At 41.6% G+C, this 23,718-nt stretch overlaps 1 protein-coding gene across 1 annotated transcript in view; it reads right to left on the bottom strand.

The window, feature by feature from the left end:
- Window positions 1–23,718, bottom strand: part of ANOS1 (anosmin 1) — a 121,341-nt gene that overhangs the window by 77,741 nt on the left and 19,882 nt on the right. The window contains exon 2 of the mRNA XM_056861788.1: window positions 13,307–13,354. Within this exon, the coding sequence (XP_056717766.1) occupies window positions 13,307–13,354 (48 nt within the window). The remainder of the gene's footprint in view (window positions 1–13,306; window positions 13,355–23,718) is intronic.

Here is a 23,718-nt window from a genome sequence, read left to right on the forward strand (position 1 = left end):
ACTATATAGTTTTTACTCATGTGAACAAAACAACATGGCTATTTCTCAATGTTTTCTGTGTGTCTCACAAATGTTTGGCAAGACTATGAACAGATGTTGACAACACTAAATCCTTCTGCATTTGCACAAATTTTTTCATCCACCAATCTGCCAATCACTGCCTTAGTACATTGGATCAATTTTGGTCATGTGAAAACAATCCAGGATATATTCATATTCAGTGAAGCAGTTCTTTAGCCAGCACGGTGTAGTGGTTGAGAGCTGTGGACTCTAATCTGGAGAACCAGGTTTGATTCCCCACTCATACACATGAAGCCTGCTGGGTGACCTTGGGCTAGTCACAGTCTCCTTGAACACCTGCCTCACAAGGTGTCTGTTGTGGGTTTGAGACTCCTTTTGGTAGAGAAAATTGGGGTTCAAAAACCAACTCTTCTTCTTTAATACAAGACAGGCTCCCAGCCATGGGCTGGGGGGCCATTTGTGCCTGGGTGGAAGAGGGAGAAAGCAAGGATGATTTGGGGTACTGTAATTGGGCCCACCACTGGCTGTCAGCCAGTCAGCTTTAAAGCAGCTTACTGCAGCCGGCCCCAGAGGCTGGCCCATCTGGGGCATGCAGACCTGCAGGCTTGTCCTGGCACACAACTCAGATTGAAAGGAGAAGGCTGAAAAGACATTCAGCTACTCTATCTCGACAAAGATGGGGGTCTAATTTGCACCCATTGCTAGAGGACAAAGGTGCAGCCTGCCAGCATCTCTTCTATTTGATACTCCTGGATGACAGCACCTCCCCCACCCCAGGAGGAGAGGAGGCCTTGAGCATAAGGCACCACAAGGTTAAGTATCCTGAGAGAGGGTGGATATAGATGTGGGGGGGAGGGGGTTGGCACATTGGCTAGGGTTGACAAGCCAGATGGACTACACCACTCAAAGGCACTGTGGGCCCATGTTCTAGCCCAAGATGATGGGGTAATCAAATACTCAGGAATTTCCCGCACGTAAGGTGGTATTTGCAGACCAAATGGAGTACAACTCTCCAAGGCACTCAAAGCCTTTGCATTAGCCTATGGATGGGGGTGATTGAACGCCAATGACTTCTCCCCTAAGTGAGCTAAATGGATCTGAATGGAGTGAACCTCTCCAAGGCACCCAGGGTCTTGTTTTAGCCCATGGGTTGGGGTGATTGAGCACCCAGGACTTTCCCACAAGCGAGTAGTCTTTACAGACTGAATGGACTACACTACTCTGCAGAGGGAAACGAGATATGGTTTGTAGATCCCTGAGCTGGATTGGCATGGTTTCCTTTGGTTGGGGGTAGAGCCCAGCAACCTGTTTGCCTTCTATGGAGTTCAGGCATTGGCTGGGGTACACAGTGCAGGTTGTGCAGGATGGGCTCCCTGCATGCCCAAAAGGGGAGTCCTCTTAAGGGGCTCTGTGGGGGGCAGAGCATAGGACAGCCAACCTTGGGGGTGGCCACATAGCTTGGGATGATGGTGATAGCTAGGAACAGCAGTTTCCACTGCTTTCAGCCTTAATACCAGCCCTCCAGCCCTCAGTTACTCCAACAGGCAAATTGAGGAACATGTTGCCAGCTGTTGGGCTGTCAACAGCACCCACTGTTCCCAGCCTATGCGGCACCAAGACCTGAAGAACCTGAAATCAATAAAGTTGTGGCCTGATTCCTCCCAGAATGGTGTGTCGGTGTGATCTTTCTGTCCCCCTCCCCATGGGCTGGTCCCCCCTCTAGGCGCAGTGACATCTTATGATTATATGATGTTGCCTTAGGTTGAGTCAGACCATTGGCTTATCCAGGGCAATACTGTCTAATCTGACAAGCAGCAGCTCTCCAAGGTCTGAGGCTGAGCTTTCTCAGATCACATAATGCCTGACACTTGTATCTCAAGAGGCCAGGGTTTGAACCTGGGACTTTCTGCATGCAAAGCAGATCTCTCCCACTGAGCCACAACTTCCTACTGTTACTCTGGCAGCAAGCAAGACAAAAAAGTTTTAAAAATCATTATGTCATTTCCAGGGGAAACACAGAAGTGATATCAGTCCATTCTAAGAGCGAACTGATGTCACCCGGCAACCTTATTTAGGACACCCAGATCTCGGAAGGTAGGGTACACAGTGTGTGGCTAGCCTCACGCTGTTCACACGTGGAATACACATGGGGGGAAATTTTTGCACAGTCTGAGAACCAATATTTTTGCAACATATTATAATACAGCTTTGCTCAAACCCCTTACCAGTCCCCTATTAATACCCTGACCTAACTCAATCTCATCGGATTGCAAAAGCTAAGTAGGATTGGCATTGGTTGCTACGTGGACGGGAGACCAGCAAGGAAGTCCAGGGTTGCTATGCAGATGCAGGCAATGGCAAACCACCTCTGTCTCTTGCCTTGAAAATCCTACAGGGTCACCATAAGTAGACTGCAACTTGATGGCACTTTCCGTTCCCACCACCAAGTTATATTTCTTAATACTTTTTCAGCTGTGATGCAGCTCTACAGATGACAGTGGCCCAGCATACTTCCCTGCAGAGGTGGTGGTTTCCTAGTATTGGGGGGGGGGGGGGAATCACAACTATGCAATATTCCCACCACTGCAAGCTAATGATCCCCTCAAATGCACACTAATCAGTTTGACAATAGTGTCTCAGCATGAAAGCACAGAACGCTTACCATAAGAATGACAGTACTATGGGCAGGGCAAATCAGAACAGGACTGCAGACTGAGCTTGGTGCTGGAGGCACAAATGAGAACTATACAGTTTATTTCAGTGGACTTTGACAGATGGAAGGGTGCAGCAAATCTCTAATTGTTTCGATCATTAACTCATCTTTCCACCTGCATTCTCACTAGCAAGAACTCAGCTGGATGCCTTGAAGAACAGCTCACTGGGAAAATTTTGAAGGCTAAGCTAGTTTACAAAGCAAAGCCAGACTTGTATTCCAAGACAGAATGTTTATTTGGCTACTGTATTTGTATCCTTATCATAGACTTTCACAAAATCCTCTTATTCTGAAGACTCCAAATGGCTTTTTGAACCCTCAATCAAGTCAATCAATCAATGACCACTGTCAGTGCATCATTAATACTGAGCCAAAAGAAGTAGCAGATGGATTGAGATTCACAGGGCATCATGAGGAATTCTCACTTATTTTCAAGTCCTTGTAAATGTCACTGCACAGGCAATCTTAAATTATGCCTCCTGGTCATTTGGCTTTCAACTGGGCTCAAATTGTGAAACTGGAATTTAGAGCAATCCAATGAGCAGTACTTAGAATCACCTTTTCATGAGCTTGTTAATTGCTGCAAGACAATATGTTACATTGGGAAATCTTCTCTCCCCACCCCCATTAATGATTGGTTTATAAGAGTATGGAAAATTGATCCCCTGTGTAAACTGACATATCAAAACAGAATTACAAACCAAGAAGATATAACGACTGGTAAGTTCATGGAACAAAGGTCTTTGTTTAAAATGTTATGGAATGGTATTAATGATGGTTTATTTAGTTTTGTGTTTTTTGAATCTTTGTAATGGGTGACTTTGTATTTTTTCTTCTTAGCAGTTAATTTATTTTAAAAAATCATAGCCTCTTCTTTTTTATGAAATGTTTTTCAAGGTGAATTTTAGCATTAGCTTGAAATACCTATTAACATCAGTAAGGTATCTTCACTATTTACTACAATTATGGCCTGTTCACATATTATAATAACCCACCTGCAACAGCATGTTGCTTTCACATGAGTCGTCCATTCATTGGGGAGAAAAGTGAGGTATAAATATCTAAATAAAATAAATATGATGTAAAATATGAGCTGCTAACTCACAAATCTAAGCAGAGCAGCAGCTACTTACATTTCAACACAGATTTTGGAGTTCTAGAAGATATTCTAGTAGTTTTAATCATAAAACATCCATCCACATATCATCTTACTCAAGTGAATGAGCAACAATACAAATCAAAAGATGAATCAGCCCTTCATGAACATTGTTAGCAGCAGCAGTTGGGTTCTATTGTCCCACAGTATATAGTTACATTGACTAAAAATCACAACAAGCAGTCCAAGAGAATAACATTTTATGCAGCATATATATGACCAATTCATTACAGCACAAACATAGAGCAGAAGTATGTACAGTGACAGAAAAGGGCCATTGGGAGTTACAATTGTGCTAAGAGCTTCTGAGACTGTAGACCAGGGGTGGGGAACCTCAGGCCCGGGGGCCGTATGCGGCCCCCGAGGACATTTTTTGTGGCCCTCGGGAGCTCCGGGAACCCTGCCACGGGAACCCTGCCACGGAGCTCTGTGGGGGGAGTGCACGGAGATTGGGGCCCGGTTGCTTGGTGCTCCGTGCGCCGCCTGGTGTGTGTGGGCAGGGGAGGTGGGGTGGCTGGGGCCCGGTCGCGCAGGCCAGCATGCGCCGGTGTGTATGTGTGGGGGGGAGGCTTTTCTCTCTTCCTCTTTTTCTGTCACTCTTTCTCCTTTCTCTCCCTCTCTTCCTCCCTCTTTTTCTGTCTCTTTCTTTGTCTCCCTCCGTCCTTTTTTTTCTTTCCCTCCGTCCTTTTCTTTCTTTCTCCCCCTCTCTCCATTTCTTTCTCCCTTTCTCTCTCTTTCTCCCTCCCTCCCTTTTCCTCTTTCTCTGTTTTCCTTCCTCCCTTGCCAATTGACTGTGGGCTGCGCCCCCCTGGCGCCTCGTTTTCTGGGGCCCACCGCTGGCTGCCCTCCCACCTGGGAGGGGGGAGTGGGGGCGCCCTGCAGGCCTTCTCTGGGTGGCCTCCCCTGGGGTTGCCAACCTCCAGGTGGTGGCTGGAGACCTGGCAACCCTAGCCTCTCCCCCCCCCACGGGAGATCTACACCTGGTATGGCCCCCGAAAGATGTTATAAATGTGCGAATGGCCCTTGGCAGGAAAAAGGTTCCCCACCCCTGCTGTAGACCATCAGGGAACACAAAGATATCTTATTATAAACTGACAGACAGGAATCAGCATATCTAATCCTCAACATGGCCAAATATGTAGATATGTAAATCCAGAGATAGAAGCCAATAAGACAACACAGTTCTTTCTGACACCTGAAAAACACCCAGACTTGCAGAAGAATCTGAAATACACTGGGAGGTTAACCCACCAAAAATGATAAAAGGAATGTCTGTGCCTTTAAGAAACTGATGTCCCCAGTGGACATTGCTAGCCAATCACAACTATACTCCCAGCCTTCAAGCCTTTCCAGGGTTATTTTAGCCTTTGAGGGAGGACTCATTGGGTTTAGGCCTGGCAGCAATCCTCAGGTGACTTGCAACGATGTAATTTGCATAACTCACCTAAGTTTGACTGCTTGCTACTGTTCAAGAGTTGCCAGTGTGGTGTAGTGGTTAGAATTTCATATACTAGGATATGGGAGACCAGATTCAAATCCCCATTCCAGCATGGAAGCTCACTGGTACTTTGGACCAGTCACGCACTCTCAGCCTAACCTACCTCACAGGGTTATTGTGAGAATAAAATGGAGGATAGGACAATGATGTAAGCTGCTCTGGTTTCCTGTTTTGGTAAAAGGCAGGTATAAATAAGTAAATAAATGTAGCTGAAGATGGGGAGGCAGATAAAAGGTAGGAGGAAGAAAAAAGGTGGGTGGGTAGGAAGAAGAAAAGGAAGCAGGGAAAGATGAGGAGATTGTGGCTGCCAGGAGGAGGGAAAGAAATAATGTGGAGAGGAGATATAGGGGAGAAATGAAGTGTTCCCTTCAAATCCTGCTGGTTCCCCACTGAGCAACTGGGCCATAGTTTTTCTGGGTAGAGGCTGTCAGAGAGGGAAGGAAGGCTGAACACAGGGGATAATTAAGGAAATATTAAAGTTACGTAGATCTTTGAGGGTGATGACAAGAAGATTAAATTAGATTGGAGATTAAATGTGGTAGAAGACGGGAAATGAATGGGTGAATTCAAGGAGGGGGGAAATCAAAGACTTAGGGTTAAACAATTGGTAGGACTCGTACAAATATCCTTGAACATTCAATAGTGCCTTATTCTCCACAAGCAGTCCAAAAGCAGCAGCTTGATGTTTTGCTTCAGTGCTTTCAGTGCAGCAATAAAAACCTGAAGTTCTAACAGTTATACAGAAGCTCTGACAGATAAAAAATTCAGGAAGGGGGTGTTTAGACATTACTTTGCTCAGATGACACAAGCTCTTGCAGCAGAGCATTGACAGGCAGTCCTGTTAACTGATAGGTAGCTAGTGGAGTGACTACAAAATGAGCATAATATACATATCCCACCAAGCTCCAGGTAGTAACTGATCTGGGGCATTATGTACCAACTGGGGTTTTCAAGATAACTTCAGCAGCATACGCATGTAGAGTACATTTCAATAGTCCTATATCAAGATCACTATGGCATGGATCCATGTGACCAGATCAGCAACAGCAACAAAACAAGGGGAAGAAAAACCTTAACCCTATGAAACTAGAATAAGGTACCCAAAATGTAAAGAATCAACATGAACCCATGGGCTAATATTGATACAAGTGACTTTGTGAATAATATATAGTAAATTTAATACAGACACAAAAAATAAATATAAATGTAAACAACTTGTATGTAGCCCTGTTCAAGCCTCTATGTATCTATGGCAAAAATGCCAAATAAACATAAAAACCAAACGCGTTTCGGCAGTGAAGAATTCCCTACTCTCACAACGGCATAGGTGTATTCAGAATTGTATTATTCGGACCACTGAAGAAGGCGTCACAGCCGAAACACGTTTTGTCCGAGCTGTGATATTGTTTGGATACATTGTTGCACTGTTGTAATTTTGTGTTTTTGTGTTTATTTGGCATGTTTAGCATAGATACACAGAGGCTTGAACAGGGCTACATACCAGTTGTTTATATTTCTATTTTTGTGTCTGTATTAAATTTACTATATAATATTCACAAAATCACTTGTATCAATATTAGCCCATGGGTTCATGTTGATTCCTTACCTTTTGGGTACCTTATACCAGATCAGCTACATCCAGGTGAAAGAAGATAGCAGAAAGCTTTTTTCTTTCTTTTTTCTTTTCTTTTGGCTGCTGCTGCTGAATTAACTTTTTTTTTCTGGGAATAGTGCTGGGTCCAGAATAATCCCTAAGCTCTTAAACAAAGCAATGGTCAGCTGAATCCCATCAAATGTGGGAAACACAATATTCTCAGGATCTCAACCTTCCCAACCAGCATTACATCAATTTTCTCAAGACTCTGTTCCAGCTTGTTCATGCAAACACAGCAATTAGGGAGTGGCTAGAGACCTTCGCCCCGTGGCGCAGAGTGGTAAAGCTGCAATACTGCAGTACAAGCTCTGCTCACAACCTGAGTTCAATCCCGACGGAAGCAAATTTCTTAAATTTCTTCTTAAAATGTTGAGACTTGACTACTGTAATGCACTCTTTATAGGTCTCTCCTCAAAATCAACTCTGAAACTCCAGCTAGTACAGAATGCCACAGCTTGGTTATTATCAGGAGCTAGGTGGAGTCACTGGCCACCAAGACTAGATTAATTCATGCCATCGTATTCGCTATTACTATGTATGGGTGTGAAAGCTGGACAGTGAAGAAAGCTGATAGGAAGAAAATAGATTCATTTGAAATGGGGTGTTGGAGGAGAGTGTTATGGATTCCGTGGACTGCCAAAAAAACAAATCAGTGGGTTATAGATCAAATCAAGCCTGAACTGACCCTAGAAGCTAAAATGACTAAACTGAGGCTATCGTATTTTGGTCACGTCATGAGACAACAAGAGTCACTGGAAAAGACAGTCATGCTAGAAAAAGTTGAGGGCAGCAGGAAAAGAGGAAGACCCAACAAGAGATGGATTGACTCAATAAAGGAAGCCACATCCTTCAATTTGCAAGATCTGAGCAAGGCTGTCAAAGATAGGACATTTTGGAGGACTTTCATTCATAGGGTCGCCATGAGTCGGAAGCGACTTGACGGCACTTAACACACACACAGGTGGTGTTTAAGCTAGCTCCATGGCGCAGAGTGGTAAGCTGCAGTACTGCAATCCAAGCTTTGATCACGACCTGAGTTCAATCCCAACGGAAGTTGGTTTCAGGTAGCTGGCTCAAGGTTGACTCAGCCTTCCATCCTTTCGAGGTCGGTAAAATTACGCAGCTCGCTGGGGGTAAAGGGAAGATGACTGGGGAAGGCACTGGCAAAACACCCCGTAAACAAAGTCTGCCTAGTAAACGTTGGGATGTGACGTCACCCCATGGGTCAGGAATGACCCGGTGCTTGCGCAGGGGACCTTTACCTTTTAGAGACCTTTGCCACATCACCAGGTCAATGCCACATTCACCAGTGTCTGGGGGAGCAATGGTCAGTTCATGGCACTGGCTGAATCTTCAACCCCCAAACCAGCCCTTGCCCCCAAAGGCTTAGTGCACAACAGTTAAGTCTAAGATATGCTCATCACAATCTGAGACAGACCAAAGCGGCTACAAAATTCAGAGCAAGAAGCCTTCCAGAACATTCAGTCTAGGTACCTCTGACACCAGGCTCAAAAGATCTCATCAAAGAAGGGTTGCTAACCAACAAGGTAAAAAAAAAACACAGTTCGGCTGAATGTTCTTATACACCTTAGGGGAACATAAAACTTTTTTTTTTTTGTATTAGGCTCCACTCATGGATATCCTTCTTGCCCCAGCACTGGCTCTACCACTCTTCCAGACCAGTACTGACCTCTGCACCCAGGCTTCAACACATAACCAGAAAATATTTCAAGAATTAGCAACTTTATTCTGTACCATGGTGGGAATTGCTAGTAGCTTGCAAGCCACAGTATGGTCACCCATCTTCACTTGAATACCTAAACCAAGTAATATTTTTCCCTCCATAGCTTTAGGACTCAAAGTATCTTTTGACCTACTGAAGTTTTCCTTTTTATGGTCCAAATAGCAGTACTCACAAACACAAACCTTTATTGGCATAATTACGATGCCATAATCATAAATCCATATAAAATACACTTAAAGCATAATATAGATTGGACGGATACAATAACATTTCCTATAAACTAAGATATTATAAAATATACCATTCATTCTTAATCTTTTTTTAATCTTACGCACTTCTGCGAGATATTGGGCCACTGTCTCAGTTATTTCAGGGATCGAAGCGTTCAAAAGAAACTGACATCTAAGATCATTATTCAAAAATCTTTTGGTAGCTAATAAAGTAGATAGCAATCTTTCCTGCAGACATTGATAAAGAGGACATTCTAAAATTATATGATCAATGGTGTCAATAGAGTTAGAAATAGCAGTACTCTTAAAGTAATCAGAACTGTTTTCAATACTATGAAGTGGAAGAGGATTTCTAGTACGCTTTTCTTGCACCCAAGAAATTTTTCCTATTCAAGGAAAAAATATTGCTGTAAAAATATTTGAAGAACAATATGTTCTTCAATTCTTCAGAAATCTGAAAAAGGCTAATGGAAGAAGTTATCATTTACCTTTCCTCCTTGTTCATCACTGTATAAAGTTCAACTTCTGTGTCCAGAAGTTTACAATTGTACAAACTGCACAATTAAAATTTATAGTTCAGACTGAAGGAGAAAAAGAAAGCCTATTTTTCTGAAAATTAAGTAATGAGCAAACATGCATGTAAAGATTTTATACCCTACTTTTCTCCGGGTTTACAGACTCAAAATCATAAATAATCTAAAATCATAACACAACCATTCACCAACCCAAATAAATCAAGACACCAAACAAACAAACCATTCCCCTATTATTACAATAAATTCCAGTTGGGACAAAGTCCATTCTTTTCATCACTCAGATCTCAAAGGATTGAGTGAACAACTTTAGCCAGTTTTCTTAACAGCTGGAAAGTGTGCACTTTTCTCAATGCCTCTGGCAAACATTCCATAGAAGAGGGATAACCACCATAAATGTCTATCTCCGACAGACCTCAGTGTTCTATGTGTTGAAACCACTAACAATGCCTGAGTGGAAGACTTGTGTTGCTATGCAAGTTTGCACGGGGTGAAGCAGTCCTTCTAGCGGCTGGCATCAGCAAAATAGACCCAAAAAAGCATATTTGATTGAATTCTCCCATATCACTGCAACTCCCTGTCCTAGTTTTTGTTGAGAGAGACGTTTTGAGGCAAACAGCAGACTGTTTGGTGAAAGAAAAGGCGAGGGAGGATCTATTCCACCAACATTTGCGGTCAACTCCCCTGATTCACCCAATCCATTAGAGCTACACATTAACACATGGAATAGAAACCTATTTTGGCAGTACCTCTGCATGTGTGCTCTAGCTCCAAATTGCTTCCCAAGACAAATATCTTAGAGAATTTTCTGAATGACTCTATCCTCACTTCACCTATTCTATCACCAACTGAGTTCCCCGCACCGAAATTTCTTCTTAAATTCCCAATTTGTATATCCTTACTAGCCTTATCCATCTAAGGTAGCTTATACTTCCTCTGGGTGATAACCATATTAATGTGTTGCATGCTTACAAAAACCAGATTATTTCAATTTAAGCAGACTTATCTCCAATTCACCTAGTCAGCTGATCTTGTAAGAGGGGGACAACACCAGACACATTTCACAACCACAGTGTGTGCAGTCACCACAAGATCTATAGTTCTTCACTATCAATCCCACTTGCCTCTCTTTGTCCTAATATTAATCAACAGTAAACTTGTTTTACAGGTAACTAAGGAACAACAGTGACAGCCAAGAACCATCAGAAGCCCTGTTCACTAGCCATTCACAGAGCACCAGGAGCCACCTACTAGCAATCTTTTTAAAAACTTTTCTACTGAGAAGAAGAGTTGGTTTTTATACCCCACTTTTCTCTATCTTTTTAAGAAGTCTCACAGCGGCTTACAATTACCTTCCCTTCCCCTCCCCACAACAGACATCTTGTGAGGTAGATGGGGCTGAGAGAGTTCAAAGTGAACCATGACTAGCCCAAGGTCACCCAGCAGGCTTCATGTGGAGAAGTGGGGAATCAAACCCGGTTCTCCAGATTAGAGTCCACCACTCTGAACCACTACGCCACACTGGCTCTCTGCTCATGAGAAACCATTCGTCCAAATGTCTATCTGCTTATCTGCACTGACTCAGTTAACTACGATTTTGTTCTTGCTTAGATCACCATTCTAATCCTTTATGAACAACAATAACAGCTATAGAATAGTGGTTCGATTAAGTACAAGATGATTATCGAAAGGAATAAAAAACTGCTTTAAACCTATTCTAAATAATATTTTCTGGCTTCTTTTTAATCCAAAAACTGTTCAGATATCAATTACTTTTTTATTCAGATTAATAGATACTGAATCATGTGATAATTAAAAATAAAGAAATACCAAAATAAAAGGATATTACACCCCTGTTAAAACCTTTGCTGTCCAACAAGATCAAAGTTGTTTTTCATGAAATTATGTTTACTAGATCTACCATAAGCAGCCCTTCCTTACACCACACAGGAAACTGCATGATAGATATTGCTTAGTTTACAACACTGTACCTTCATTTAATTTAAGGAGATGACATCTTAGTTGGAAATTATTTCTTTAACGTTACCTAACTATAAATTCTGTATGAAATACAGCAGTTTAGACAGATTGATCCAGTTCAATCTAGAGCAAATTATTCCTGAGATTTTAAAAAAGAGGGAGATAATGTGCAAACTTTTTTCATAAGAGTACTATTATTTATTTAAAAGCCACTCTTTCCATTAGCTTTATACCACTACAATATAAACCAACAACTGTCTTCAAGTCTGAGTTAATGAATTAAAGCATCAGCTCAGAATATTAAAAGTATTGTATGAATTGCTTAACATGAAATGCCTCCATTCCTTGAACAATACACTTTTTCTACCAAGTATCACTCACACCACTACAGAGTTGATGTGGCCCCATTTATGATAGATTGTTCAGAAAACCATCTACTAAAATTAGATTATGACATGTTACAATGAATATTCTTGAATTACTAATCATGGCGGTTTGGACTGAATAGACATCTTCCCACCATTGCCCACTACACAAGCTCCACTTTCTTCAGGTGAAATTCTAAAGCAGGGAATAAATGGTTCTTGTAGGTTATCCGGGCTGTGTGACCGTGGTCTTGGTATTTTCTTTCCTTTTCCTGACGTTTCGCCAGCAGCTATGGCAGGCATCTTCAGAGGAGTAACACTGAAGGACAGTGTCTCTCCATGTCAAGTGTGTAGGAAGAGTAATATATAGTCAGAAAGGGGTTTACTCTTCCTACACACTTGACACCGAGAGACACTGTCCTTCAGTGTTACTCCTCTGAAGATGCCTGCCACAGCTGCTGGCGAAACATCAGGAAAAGGAAAGAAAATACCAAGACCACGGTCACACAGCCTGGATAACCTACAAGAACCAATGAACTCTGACCGTGAAAGCCTTCGACAATATACAGGGAATAAATGCTTTGTAAATGAATGAAAAGAGCAGTCAGCAACTAAGCCCTGTAATTCCACTCTGACCCTCTAAAGCTGAGACATCATTGTTGTTACCCTATAGGCAACTTAGCAGGATGCTGCCCGGTGGAATCAAATGGATGTTAGCTCATTTATGCACTAATCTTTGGACGGTCGAAGAGTCAACACACACACACAAAAGCAACAGAAAGACTAATAGAATTCTGAAAAGAAATCAAATGTTAAGGATATTAAATTACCATAAGGAATAAAATATTGATTATCAAAGTACATGCCTTAAACTGTTTTAACAAGATCAGCCATTTTCTTTCCAAGTGAAAACCAGTAAATACCATTAGAAATCCTTCAAGTTCATATTCAGCTCTGGCAGGGTTTTTAGTGCTGGATTTTAGTTAACTTTTTTTTTTAGTATTTTTTTATATTTTTATTTTGTACACCACCTCAAGCAGGCTCTCTGGAGAGATGCCATACCTTTTTTCCTAAATAAACAAATAAATAAATTGTAAAATTAACGGACATGATCCAGCCTTGGCTGAACATTTTGAAGGCCACTGATTTTTATTGGCAAGAGTTAACTATGTAGTAAACTCTCCCACTGAAGCCAATAGAATTTTAAAGTGCTTAATTTGGATTTACCCAATCTACTTAACCTTATAATAAACCTTTAATGACTTTCAAAAAGTTGTAGTAATATACAGCAAGCGATAATATATTTTGTGCAACTGAAGACAACAGATTAATACACTGATAAATACATACTGAACAAAAAATCTCCAATTTAACTGATACAAATCTTCCTTTAAACAAAATAAATTCCATACCTTAGAACATTGTTTGTGATTCTGACACCAGACCAAAGATCCATTATTCTGTAAAAGAAAGAAAGAAACCGTAAGTATTAGTGATATCTTCAAGTAACAGCTATAATCAGTTTTAAGAACATAAGAAAATCCATGCTGGATCAGACAAAGGCCCATCAAGTCCAGTAGTCGGTTCACACAGTGGCCAACCAGGTGCCTCTAGGAAGCCCTCAAGCAAAATGAATGCAGCAGCATTATCCTGCCTGTGTTCCACAGCACCTAATATAATGGGCATGTGCCTCTGATGCTGGAGAGAATAAGTATGCATCATGACTACTATTCATTTTGACTAATGGATAGCCCTATTCTCCATGAACATGTCCACTCCCCTCTTAAAGCCTTTCAAGTTGACAGCCATCACCACATCCTGGGGCAGGGGGTTCCACAATTTAACTATGCATTGTGTGAAGAAATACTTCCTTTTATCTGTTTTGAATATCTCATCCTCCAGCTTCAGCAGATGATCCCATGTTCTGGTATTATGACAGAGGGAGAAAAGCTTCTCCCTGTCCACTCTCTCCATACCTCTATCATATCTCCCCTTAACTGCCTTCTTTCTAACCTAAACAGCCCTAAGTATTTCAACCACTCCTCATAGGGCAGTGCTCTAGCCCCCTGATCATTTTGGTTGCTCTTTTCTGCAACTTCTCAAGCTCTGCAATATAATTTTTAAGGTGTGGTGACCAGAACTGTGTGCAATATTCCAAGTGTGGTCTCACCACAGATTTGTACAAGGACAGTATGATCGCAGCAGTTTTATTCTCTATTCCTTGTCTAATTATGGCCAGCATGGAATTTGTCTTTTTCGCAGAAGCAGCACACTGGATTGACATCTTCATCAAGCTATCCACTACCACCCCAAGATCCCTTTCTTGGTCAGTTACTGCCAGCACATATCCCATCAGTGTATATGTGAAGTTGGGATGTTTTGCCCCAATATGCATCACTTTACACTTGCTCACACTGAATCTCATTTGCCATTTTAATGCCCATTCCTCCAGTTTGGAGAGATCCTTTTGGAGATCTTCACAGTTTGTTTTTGTTAACCACCTTAAATAATTTGGTGTCATCTGCAAACTTGGCCACCTCACTGTTCATCCCCAGCTCAGGTCATTGATGAACAGGTTGAAAAGCACCAGACCCAACACAGATCCCTGAGGGACCCCATTGCTCACATCCCCCACTGTGATTCCATTGATTCCTACTCTCTGCTTCCTATTTTTCCAGCCAGTTCTCAGTCCATAAGAGGACTTGTTCTCTTATCCCAAGACTATGAAATTTGCTTAGCAGTCTTTGGTGGGGGACTTTGTCAAAAGCCTTTTGGAAATCCAAATACACAATGTCCACAGGCTCATTCCTGTCCACATGCTTATTGACATGTTCAAAAAGCTCTAAAAGGTTAGTGAGACAGGACCTACCTTTGCAGAAACCATGTTGGTTTTTGCTCAGCAGGGCTTGCCCTTCTATATGCTTGACAATTCTGTCTTTAATAATGCTTTGCCTGGAACAGACGTTAAGCTAACTGGCCTGTAATTTCCTGGGTCTCCCCTGGAACCCTTTTCATAAATGGGTGTTACACTGGCCAGACCTCTGGTGCAGAGGCTGATCTAAGGGACATGTTACATATCATCGTTAGAAGTTCAGCATTTTCCCATTTGAGTTCTTCAAGACCTCCAGGATAAATACCATCTGGTCCCAGTGACTTGTTAGTTTGCAGTTTGTCTAGACATTCAGGAAGTCTTGTTACCACTATTTGCCCCAGTTCCCCATTCTTCCCTCCCCAAAACATCTGTTCAGGAAAAGGTATCTGCCCTATATCTTCAACAGTGAAGACAGACGAGAAGAATTCATTTAGTTTCTCAGCAATCGCTGTAATTCTGTAATGCTCATTATATCTATGTTTTCCCTTAAAACCAAGAGCTCTAACTGCCGCATTTTCGCTTGGAGACTTCTAGCATTAGCACAGAAACACCTCCATACTGTCTCTCTCTTTTGACTTGCCTGGCATGTGCCCTTGGGCATCCTTAAGTGGCTATCCCACTTGATCATCCCCTTCATATCTATCCCATCCCCATGTGGGTAATCAGAAGCATTTTCCTTTTGTTGATTTGCAATGAGTCTGCCTGAACCGGATGCTTCTAAGGTGGTTAAAGGACAAAAGGATGTTCTACCCTGGTAGAAATGGTAGTGTTAAAATCCTTGCTTCCCTGCCTTCTCCAGGAAAGCAGTCCCTTCTATAAGGAAGGCCTAGCTACCATAATCAAGGCAACAACATACATTACTCTACATTTTTATGGTGGGAGCACCTATTAAAAGTACAATCACAAGTACTGTAGAAAAAGAGTACTCACATTATTTGGGAAACAATTCATATATTTGTCAGTCTGGTAAGTCTGTGCATGCATGCCTGCATTCACATATTGTGGCAAACCATAGTTTGCCGCTGGAAATCCTTGGTCTTTCCATCTCTCCCTCAAGATGTGAAGCTCAGAAATCAATTATTTCTTTGACTCAACAAACTGCAGTCTGCAATTAATATATCTGTATAACAAGCGCCCATGTTTTGTCATCATTGGCTCCATTCAGGCAAATTCTGATTTACATATGACCAAAAAAATCCAGACAGTTATCAAACTGATATGCTCCCTGACCTGGATGGCCCGGGCTAGCCCAATGTCATCACGTCTCGGAAGTTAAGCAGGGTCGCCACTGGATAGTTCAAGTTCCCCAACCCTTTTGATTCTGTGGACACATATGGAATTCTGGCATGGCATGGTGGGCCCAGCAACAAAATGACTGCCACAGGAGGCAGAGCCAGCCAGAAAATGATTGCCACAGCTTAACTTCAGTGACGCAATGTAGATCCTCGTGCTGTGGAGTTAGCTGCTGCCAAAGCAACCTTTTAAAAAAATCTGTTGCAGCAAATAAATCACCAATAGTCAATCAGAAGCCTTGCTGGGCAAAAGCTCAACCCGGCCCTGCCCACTTGGTGGGTACCAAAAAGGTGCCCACAGTCACCCCGTTGGGAATCCTTGGCTTATTTCTTGGATAGGAGACTATCAAGGAAGTCCAGGTTCATTGCACAGAGACAGGCAATGACAAACCCTTGCCTTGAAAACCCTATGGGGTTGCCATAAGTCAGCTGTGACTGGACGTCACTTTCCAACACCACCTTCCACTTGCACACAGAGCTGGGTGTCCAGGTTTGAAAGACACCACAGTTTGTTGTCATTCTCTGATCTGTGAGGCTAAACTGGAATTAGTTTTTTTTTTGACACAAATAACAATGCTAACCTAAGCATCTATCTAGTACATTTTTAGCCCACTCTTCTTCCAAGGAGCTCAGAGCGGCACACCTGATTGTTCAAGTATCATGTACTGTCCAATGAAGATTTTATGAAGATGAATCCAATTCACATGGCTGCATTGTACACAATATTCACACTTTAAACTGGCATAACAAACATTGTAAGATACATCAAGTTTATTTGAAACTAATCTTCTTTAAAATATTCACAAACAACAATAATGGTTATGCCCATCCAGATTTTTTCTCACAAGCACACTTCATCTTTAACTATTAAACTGTAACAGTTTTAAATATTCTAAATGCTCTTATGGTTGGCAGAGACTACTCTGGAATTTATTTACAATATATTACAGTATATATATAATTAAATGTGAAACGTAATACTTGCAAATGATTATGAAAAGGACAGGAAAAGAACAAATAAAAGTTTAGGAGGAGGCCATAAATAATATACACTTAACAGGACTACTTTAGCAGTCACAGTGCCAGCCAAGAATTTATTATTTCCTTTTACAAACCTAGCCAGCAGGAATGTTAAAGCAATATTTCATGTGTTACTTTCAATTCGTTACTCCTTTCTTCTTACGATCAGGAGTGACAGAAGAAAGCAATGATTGCAACAGCAGATTAGTAGCAACTGGCTGAATTATTTTACAGCTTTGAAGCTTCTTTCCACTAAATCAGATTAAACACTACTCCATTTGAATTTATTCCTGTTACCTGGAACAATACCACAATAAATAGACATTATTGCTGTTTTTCATACCGAAAGGAAGTATGCAGAATGTTTTACAATGGTTTTAAACAAATGTACAGTATCTGTTCATAAAATAATGTTATGAAAATAATGTTATTTATAAAGAATCCTAGCTGCACCATTAGGGTTGCCACGTCCCCCCTGGCCACAAGCGAGGGCAGGGCTGCCAGATCCAGGTTGGGATACTTCTGGAGATCTGGGGATGGACCCTGTGAGGACAGGGAGCTTAGTGATGTACAATGCTATAGAGGCCACCCTCCAAAACATCCATTTTCTCCACGGGAACTGAGCCCTGTAGTCTGGCGATGAGCTGTGATTCTGGGGGATCTCCAGGTCCCTCCAGAGCTGGCAGCCCTATCATTTGTGACTACGGGGCAGTAAAAGAATCTTCCCTGTGTTAAGACCTTACAAGCCTATCTGATATGCCAAATCAAGACAAGTATAAATGTTATGGCAAGAGCATAAAAACCAGTATGCTGGATCAGACCAGAGGTGAGGTCCATCTGCTCCAGCATCTGCTCCAAACAATGACCAATCAATTGCCCTGGAGGACTAACAAACAAGGCAAAAAGGCCAAGGCCGTCTCTTAGTGTTGCCTTCTCGCAGTGGCATTCAGAGATTTGCAGCTTCTGAACATGAAAGTTTCCATTAGTCGCCATGGCTAGTGGCCAATGATGGAACTATCTTCCATGAATCTGTCTAATCCCGTTAAAGCCATCTATTCTTGTGGCCATCACTACATCCACTGGCAGAGAATTCTACAATTTAATTATTAGTTGCATAAACGTGTATTTCATTTATCCAGGATGAACCTATTGTCAATCAACTTCATTGGGTGCCCCTGAGTTCTAATGTTATGGGAGAGGAGGAAGTTGTCAGTATACTTTCTCTACCCCATGCATAACTGTATAAACTTCTATTATGCTCCCTCCTTAGTTGTCTTTTTCATAAGCTCAGTAGTCCCAGACTTCTCATAGCCGAGGTGTTCCAACCCCTTAAAATAATTTTGGTGTAGTGGTTAAGAGCAGTGGTTTGGAGGGGTGAAGTCTGATCTGGAGAGCCGGGTTTGATTCCTCACTCTTCCACTTGAGCGGTGGAGACTAATCTGGTGAACTGGATTTGTTTCCCCACTCCTCCACATGAAGCCAGCTGGGTGACCTTGGGCTAGTCACACTCTCTCAGTCCCATCTACCTCACAGGGTGTCTGTTGTGGGGAGGGGAAGGTGATTATAAGCCGGTTTGATTCTCCCTTAAGTGGTAGAGAAAGTCGGCATATAAAAAACCTACTCTTCTTCTCCTCTACAATCTTTTTTGAGACATGGTAACCAGAACTGAATGCAGAATTCTACAATGCCACACCACAGATCTATGCAGAGGAATTAAAAATCTATATAGAGTCATTATAATATCAGCTGTATTATTTTCAATTCCATTCCTAATAACCTTCAACATGCTTTTTTTACCGCGGCAGCACAATGAATTGAAGTTAGGATTTTTTTGTTTTGAAGTGCAGCGCTGTACCTACATTGGACTTAATTTGCCATGTTATTGAGCTTATGTTGGTAAACAGTACAACCTTATTGGCCTGCCTGTAAAAATGTAGAATAACTGCCTGTAAAATCTGTGTGTGTTTAAAGTACTGTAATTCAATTGTTACTGACAATTATTGTGGACCATTATTGTGATTTAGTTAAAGGGAAGAGAGTGATTACTTCTGATATAGTTTCATCAAAAAATAATAATGGCATTACTGTACTTACAACTGTCAGGTTTTCTGGAAGCAACATATAGTATCAGGTAGATAGCCATGTTAGTCTGTAGTAGTAGAAGAACAAAATTTGAGTTCAGTAGCACCTTAAGGTTGCACTTTAAAGTAGCACTTTAAGGTTGACAATGAGGAAATTTAAATTGTTCAAGACTATGTATTCCTTGGCTCCACCATCAACCAAAAGGGAGACTGCAGCCAAGAAATCAGAAGGAGATTGAGACTAGGAAGGGCAGCCATGAAGGAGCTAGAAAAGATTTTGAAGTGTAAGGATGTGTCACTGGCCATCAAGACTAGATTAATTCATGCCATCATATTCCCTATTACTATGTATGGGTGTGAAAGCTGGACAGTGAAGAAAGCTGATAGGAAGAAAATACATTCCTTTGAAATGGGGAAGAAACAAAACAAGGGGAAGAAAAACCTTAACCCTATGAAACTAGAATAAGGTACCCAAAAGGTAAAGAATCAACATGAACCCATGGACTAATATTGATACAAGTGACTTTGTGAATAATAATTTTAATACAGTAAGTAAATTTAATACAGACACAAAAAATAAATGTAAATGTAAACAACTTGTATGTAGCCCTGTTCAAGCCTCTATGTATCTATGGCAAACATGCCAAATAAACATAAAAATCAAACGTGTTTCGGCAGTGAAGCCTTCCCTACTCTCACAATGGCATAGGTGTATTCAGAATTGTATTATTCGGACCACTGAAGAAGGCGTCACAGCCGAAACGCGTTTTGTCTGAGATGTGATATTGTTTGGATACATTGTTGCACTGTTGTAATTTTGTGTTTTTGTGTTTATTTGGCATGTTTAGCATAGATACACAGAGGCTTGAACAGGGCTACATACCAGTTGTTTATATTTCTATTTTTGTGTCTGTATTAAATTTACTATATATTATTCACAAAATCACTTGTACCATGGGTTCATGTTGATTCCTTACCTTTTGGGTACCTTATACCAGATCAGCTACATCCAGGTGAAAGAAGACAGCAGAAAGCTTTTTTCTTTCTTTTTTCTTTTATTTTGGCTGCTGCTGCTGAATTAACTTTTTTTCTCTAGGAATAGTGCTGGGTCCAGAATAATCCCTAAGCTCTTAAACAAAGCAATGGTCAGCTGAATCCCATCAAATGTGGGATACACAATATCCCTCAGGACCTCAACCTTCCCAACCAGCATTACATCAGTTTTCTCAAGACTCAGTTCCAGCTTGTTCATGTAAACACAGCAATTAGGGAGTGGCTAGAGACCTTCGCCCCGTGGCGCAGAGTGGTAAAGCTGCAGTACTGCAGTACAAGCTCTGCTCACAACCTGAGTTCAATCCTGACGGAAGCAAATTTCTTAAATTTCTTCTTAAAATGTTGAGACTTGACTACTGTAATGCACTCTTTATAGGTTTCCCCTCAAAATCAACTCTGAAACTCCAGCTAGTACAGAATGCCACAGCTTGGTTATTATCAGGAGCTAGGTGGTGTCACTAGCCACCAAGACTAGATTAATTCATGCCATCGTATTCCCTATTACTATGTATGGGTGTGAAAGCTGGACAGTGAAGAAAGCTGATCGGAAGAAAATAGATTCCTTTGAAATGGAGGAGAGTGTGACGGATTCCGTGGACTGCCAAAAAAACAAATCAGTGGGTTATAGATCAAATCAAGCCTGAACTGACCCTAAAAGCTAAAATGACTAAACTGAGGCTATCGTATTTTGGTCATGTCATGAGACAACAAGAGTCACTGGAAAAGACAATCATGCTAGGAAAAGGTGAGGGCAGCAGGAAAAGAGGAAGACCCAACAAGAGATAAAGGAAGCCACAGACTTCAATTTGCAAGATCTGAGCAAGGCTGTCAATGATAGGACATTTTGGAGGACTTTCATTCATAGGGTCGCCATGAGTCAGAAGCTACTTGACGGCACTTAACACACACAGCACCTTAAAGACAAACAAAATTTTCCAGGATATACTGTAAACTTTCATGAGTGATATCTGTTTCTATATCTGACAAAGTGAAAATTCACTCACAAAAGCTTATATCTTGGAAAATGTTGTTGGTCCTTAAGGAGCTACTGGACTCAAATTTTGTTCTACATAAAGGAGCATGTATGAGAGAATAATAAATGGAACATCAGTTATGACTATGAAGCACATTCAAGAGTTCGGTCACTTTTATTATTAATTTATGTTATTTATAGTCCACCTTTCTTACTGAGACTTAAGGCAAATTACGCAGTATAAGTCAATACAATCAATACGATGAGGAGATATATCATAAACAATGTAACAGGACTAGGGTTTCAGAAATCTGAACATGATTTAACATATAAACATGGCATATTGAAAGTGCAACAAATGTTATTATGTAGATAGAAATATAATGCAGTGAGAACAAGACAAAACATATAGCAACAGATAATGCAAATCAATAGAATAGTCCACAGTCCCGTTGTCTTTATTGAAACATTGTCCTGAATAATTTTCTTTTAATTCAGCCCTATGCCTTTAATAAAATGTCCTCCTGAACAGTTTTGTTTTACATAGTTTGCATAAAGCCGGAAGTGTGGGAGCTTTCCTGACTTCCTCAGGCAGGCAATTCCATTAAGGTGGGGGCCACCACAGACAATGCGCACATATGGGCAGCTGTTGAACTTGCCCATTTGCTGGGCGGCACCTGCAGAAAGCCATGTTCAGATGAGCAAAGTTGGCGTGGCAGAGCACAAGCGAAGAGGTGGCCCCACAGATACAAGGATTCAAGTACATGAAGGGCTTTGTATGTGATGTCCAGCAACTTGAATTGAACTAGTAACTAATGGACAACCAATGGAGTGACTGCAGAATGAGTGTAATATACAAACACCACCAAAAAGATAAAGGTCCCCTGTGCAAGCACCGGGTCGTTCCTGACCCATGGGGTGACGTCATATCCCAACGTTTACTAGGCAGACTTTGTTTAGGGGGTGGTTTGCCAGTGCCTTCCCCAGTCATCTTCCCTTTACCCCCAGCAAACTGAGTACTTATTTCACCGACCTTGGAAGGATGGAAGGCTGAGTCAACCTTGAGCTGGCTACCTGAAACCAATTTCTGTTGGGATTGCACTCGAGTCGTGAGCAAAGCTTGGATTGCAGTACTGCAGCTTACCACTCTGCACCATGGGGCTAGCTTAAACACCACCTAGCTCCTGATAATAACCAAGCTGTGGCATTCTGTACTACCTGGAGTTTCAGAGTTGATTTTGAGGGGAGGCCTATAAAGAGTGCATTACAGTAGTCAAGTCTCAACGTTACCGTGGCATGACAAGATCCTCTGAGTCAAGGTATGCCATCTTCCAGGTTAAACAAAGTTGGAATAGGTGTTTATAGCTGCATTAATTTGCCTCTTCAGTGATAATTCTGGGTCCAGCATAACCCCTAGGCTCTTGACCAAGTCAGCAAGGGTCAGCTGATTCCAATCATAAGTGGGAAGCACAATGTCCTTCAAGACCTCAAGCTTCCCAACCAGTATTATCTCCATTTTGTCATGGTTCAGTTTCAATTGGTTCACTTTCATTCATTTAACTGCAGCAGCAGGCACCGGCTAAAGACTTCTACCCCATCATCAGGAGATGTGGATAAGAGATATAGAGGGGTGATCTCTCAGAACCATGCCATTCTGGAAAATGAGTACTGTCTCATGGTATATATCTGTATTGTCTCATGGTATAGTTAAATTGTACTCCAGTATTGCTTAACTATGCTGTTAGTATACCCAAAATATATCATCAGGTTGTATTATGTACATTGTTTGCAGCTAGATTGTACCTAGCTGAAGTCTGGGAAAAGAAAAAGATCCCAAAGGAAAAGGATCTTAATGAGAAAGTAAAATATCACTATTTTTATGCGGCTTACAAAAAAGTTCAACAAGGAAGAGGTTGGAGCTGTAGATGAGTAATAGAAGTCTGTTATTAAAAGTAAAGGTCCCCTGTGCAAGCACCGGGTCATTCCTGACCATGGGGTGACGTCACATCCCAACATTTCCTAGGCAGACTTTGTCTGCGGGATGGTTTGCCAGTGCCTTCCCCAGTCATCTCCCCCTTACCCCCAGCAAGCTGGGTCCTCATTTTACTGACCCAGGAAGGATGGAAGGCTGAGTCAACCTTGAGCCAGCTACCTAAAATCAACTTCCGTCGGGATCGAACTCAGGTCGTGAGCAGAGCTTGGACTGCAGTACTGCAGCTTACCACGCTGCGCCATGGGGCTCCTCAGTCTGTTATTAGGCCTACGAAAAATACTCTTGTCATTACCTTTCTGGTGTAAATTTGATTAAGTTGCTCTGATTAATCAAATATGCTGTTGGATTACAAGTGACAGTCTTAATGTATTTATGTGATTTGAAACAAATTATATAAATAATCAATTGTATATTCAATCCAGAACCAATAAGGCATTCATACAACTCTTCAACCCAGTTTAGCCACAGTACTATGTATGAGGGTGCTACTGTCTGTGCTCAGACATTACCCTTACTCAGAGGTATGTCATATTCTCATGC

The sequence above is a fragment of the Euleptes europaea genome, chromosome 16, assembly GCF_029931775.1.
Source record: "Euleptes europaea isolate rEulEur1 chromosome 16, rEulEur1.hap1, whole genome shotgun sequence".
In the NCBI taxonomy this organism is placed as follows: Eukaryota; Metazoa; Chordata; class Lepidosauria; order Squamata; family Sphaerodactylidae; genus Euleptes; species Euleptes europaea.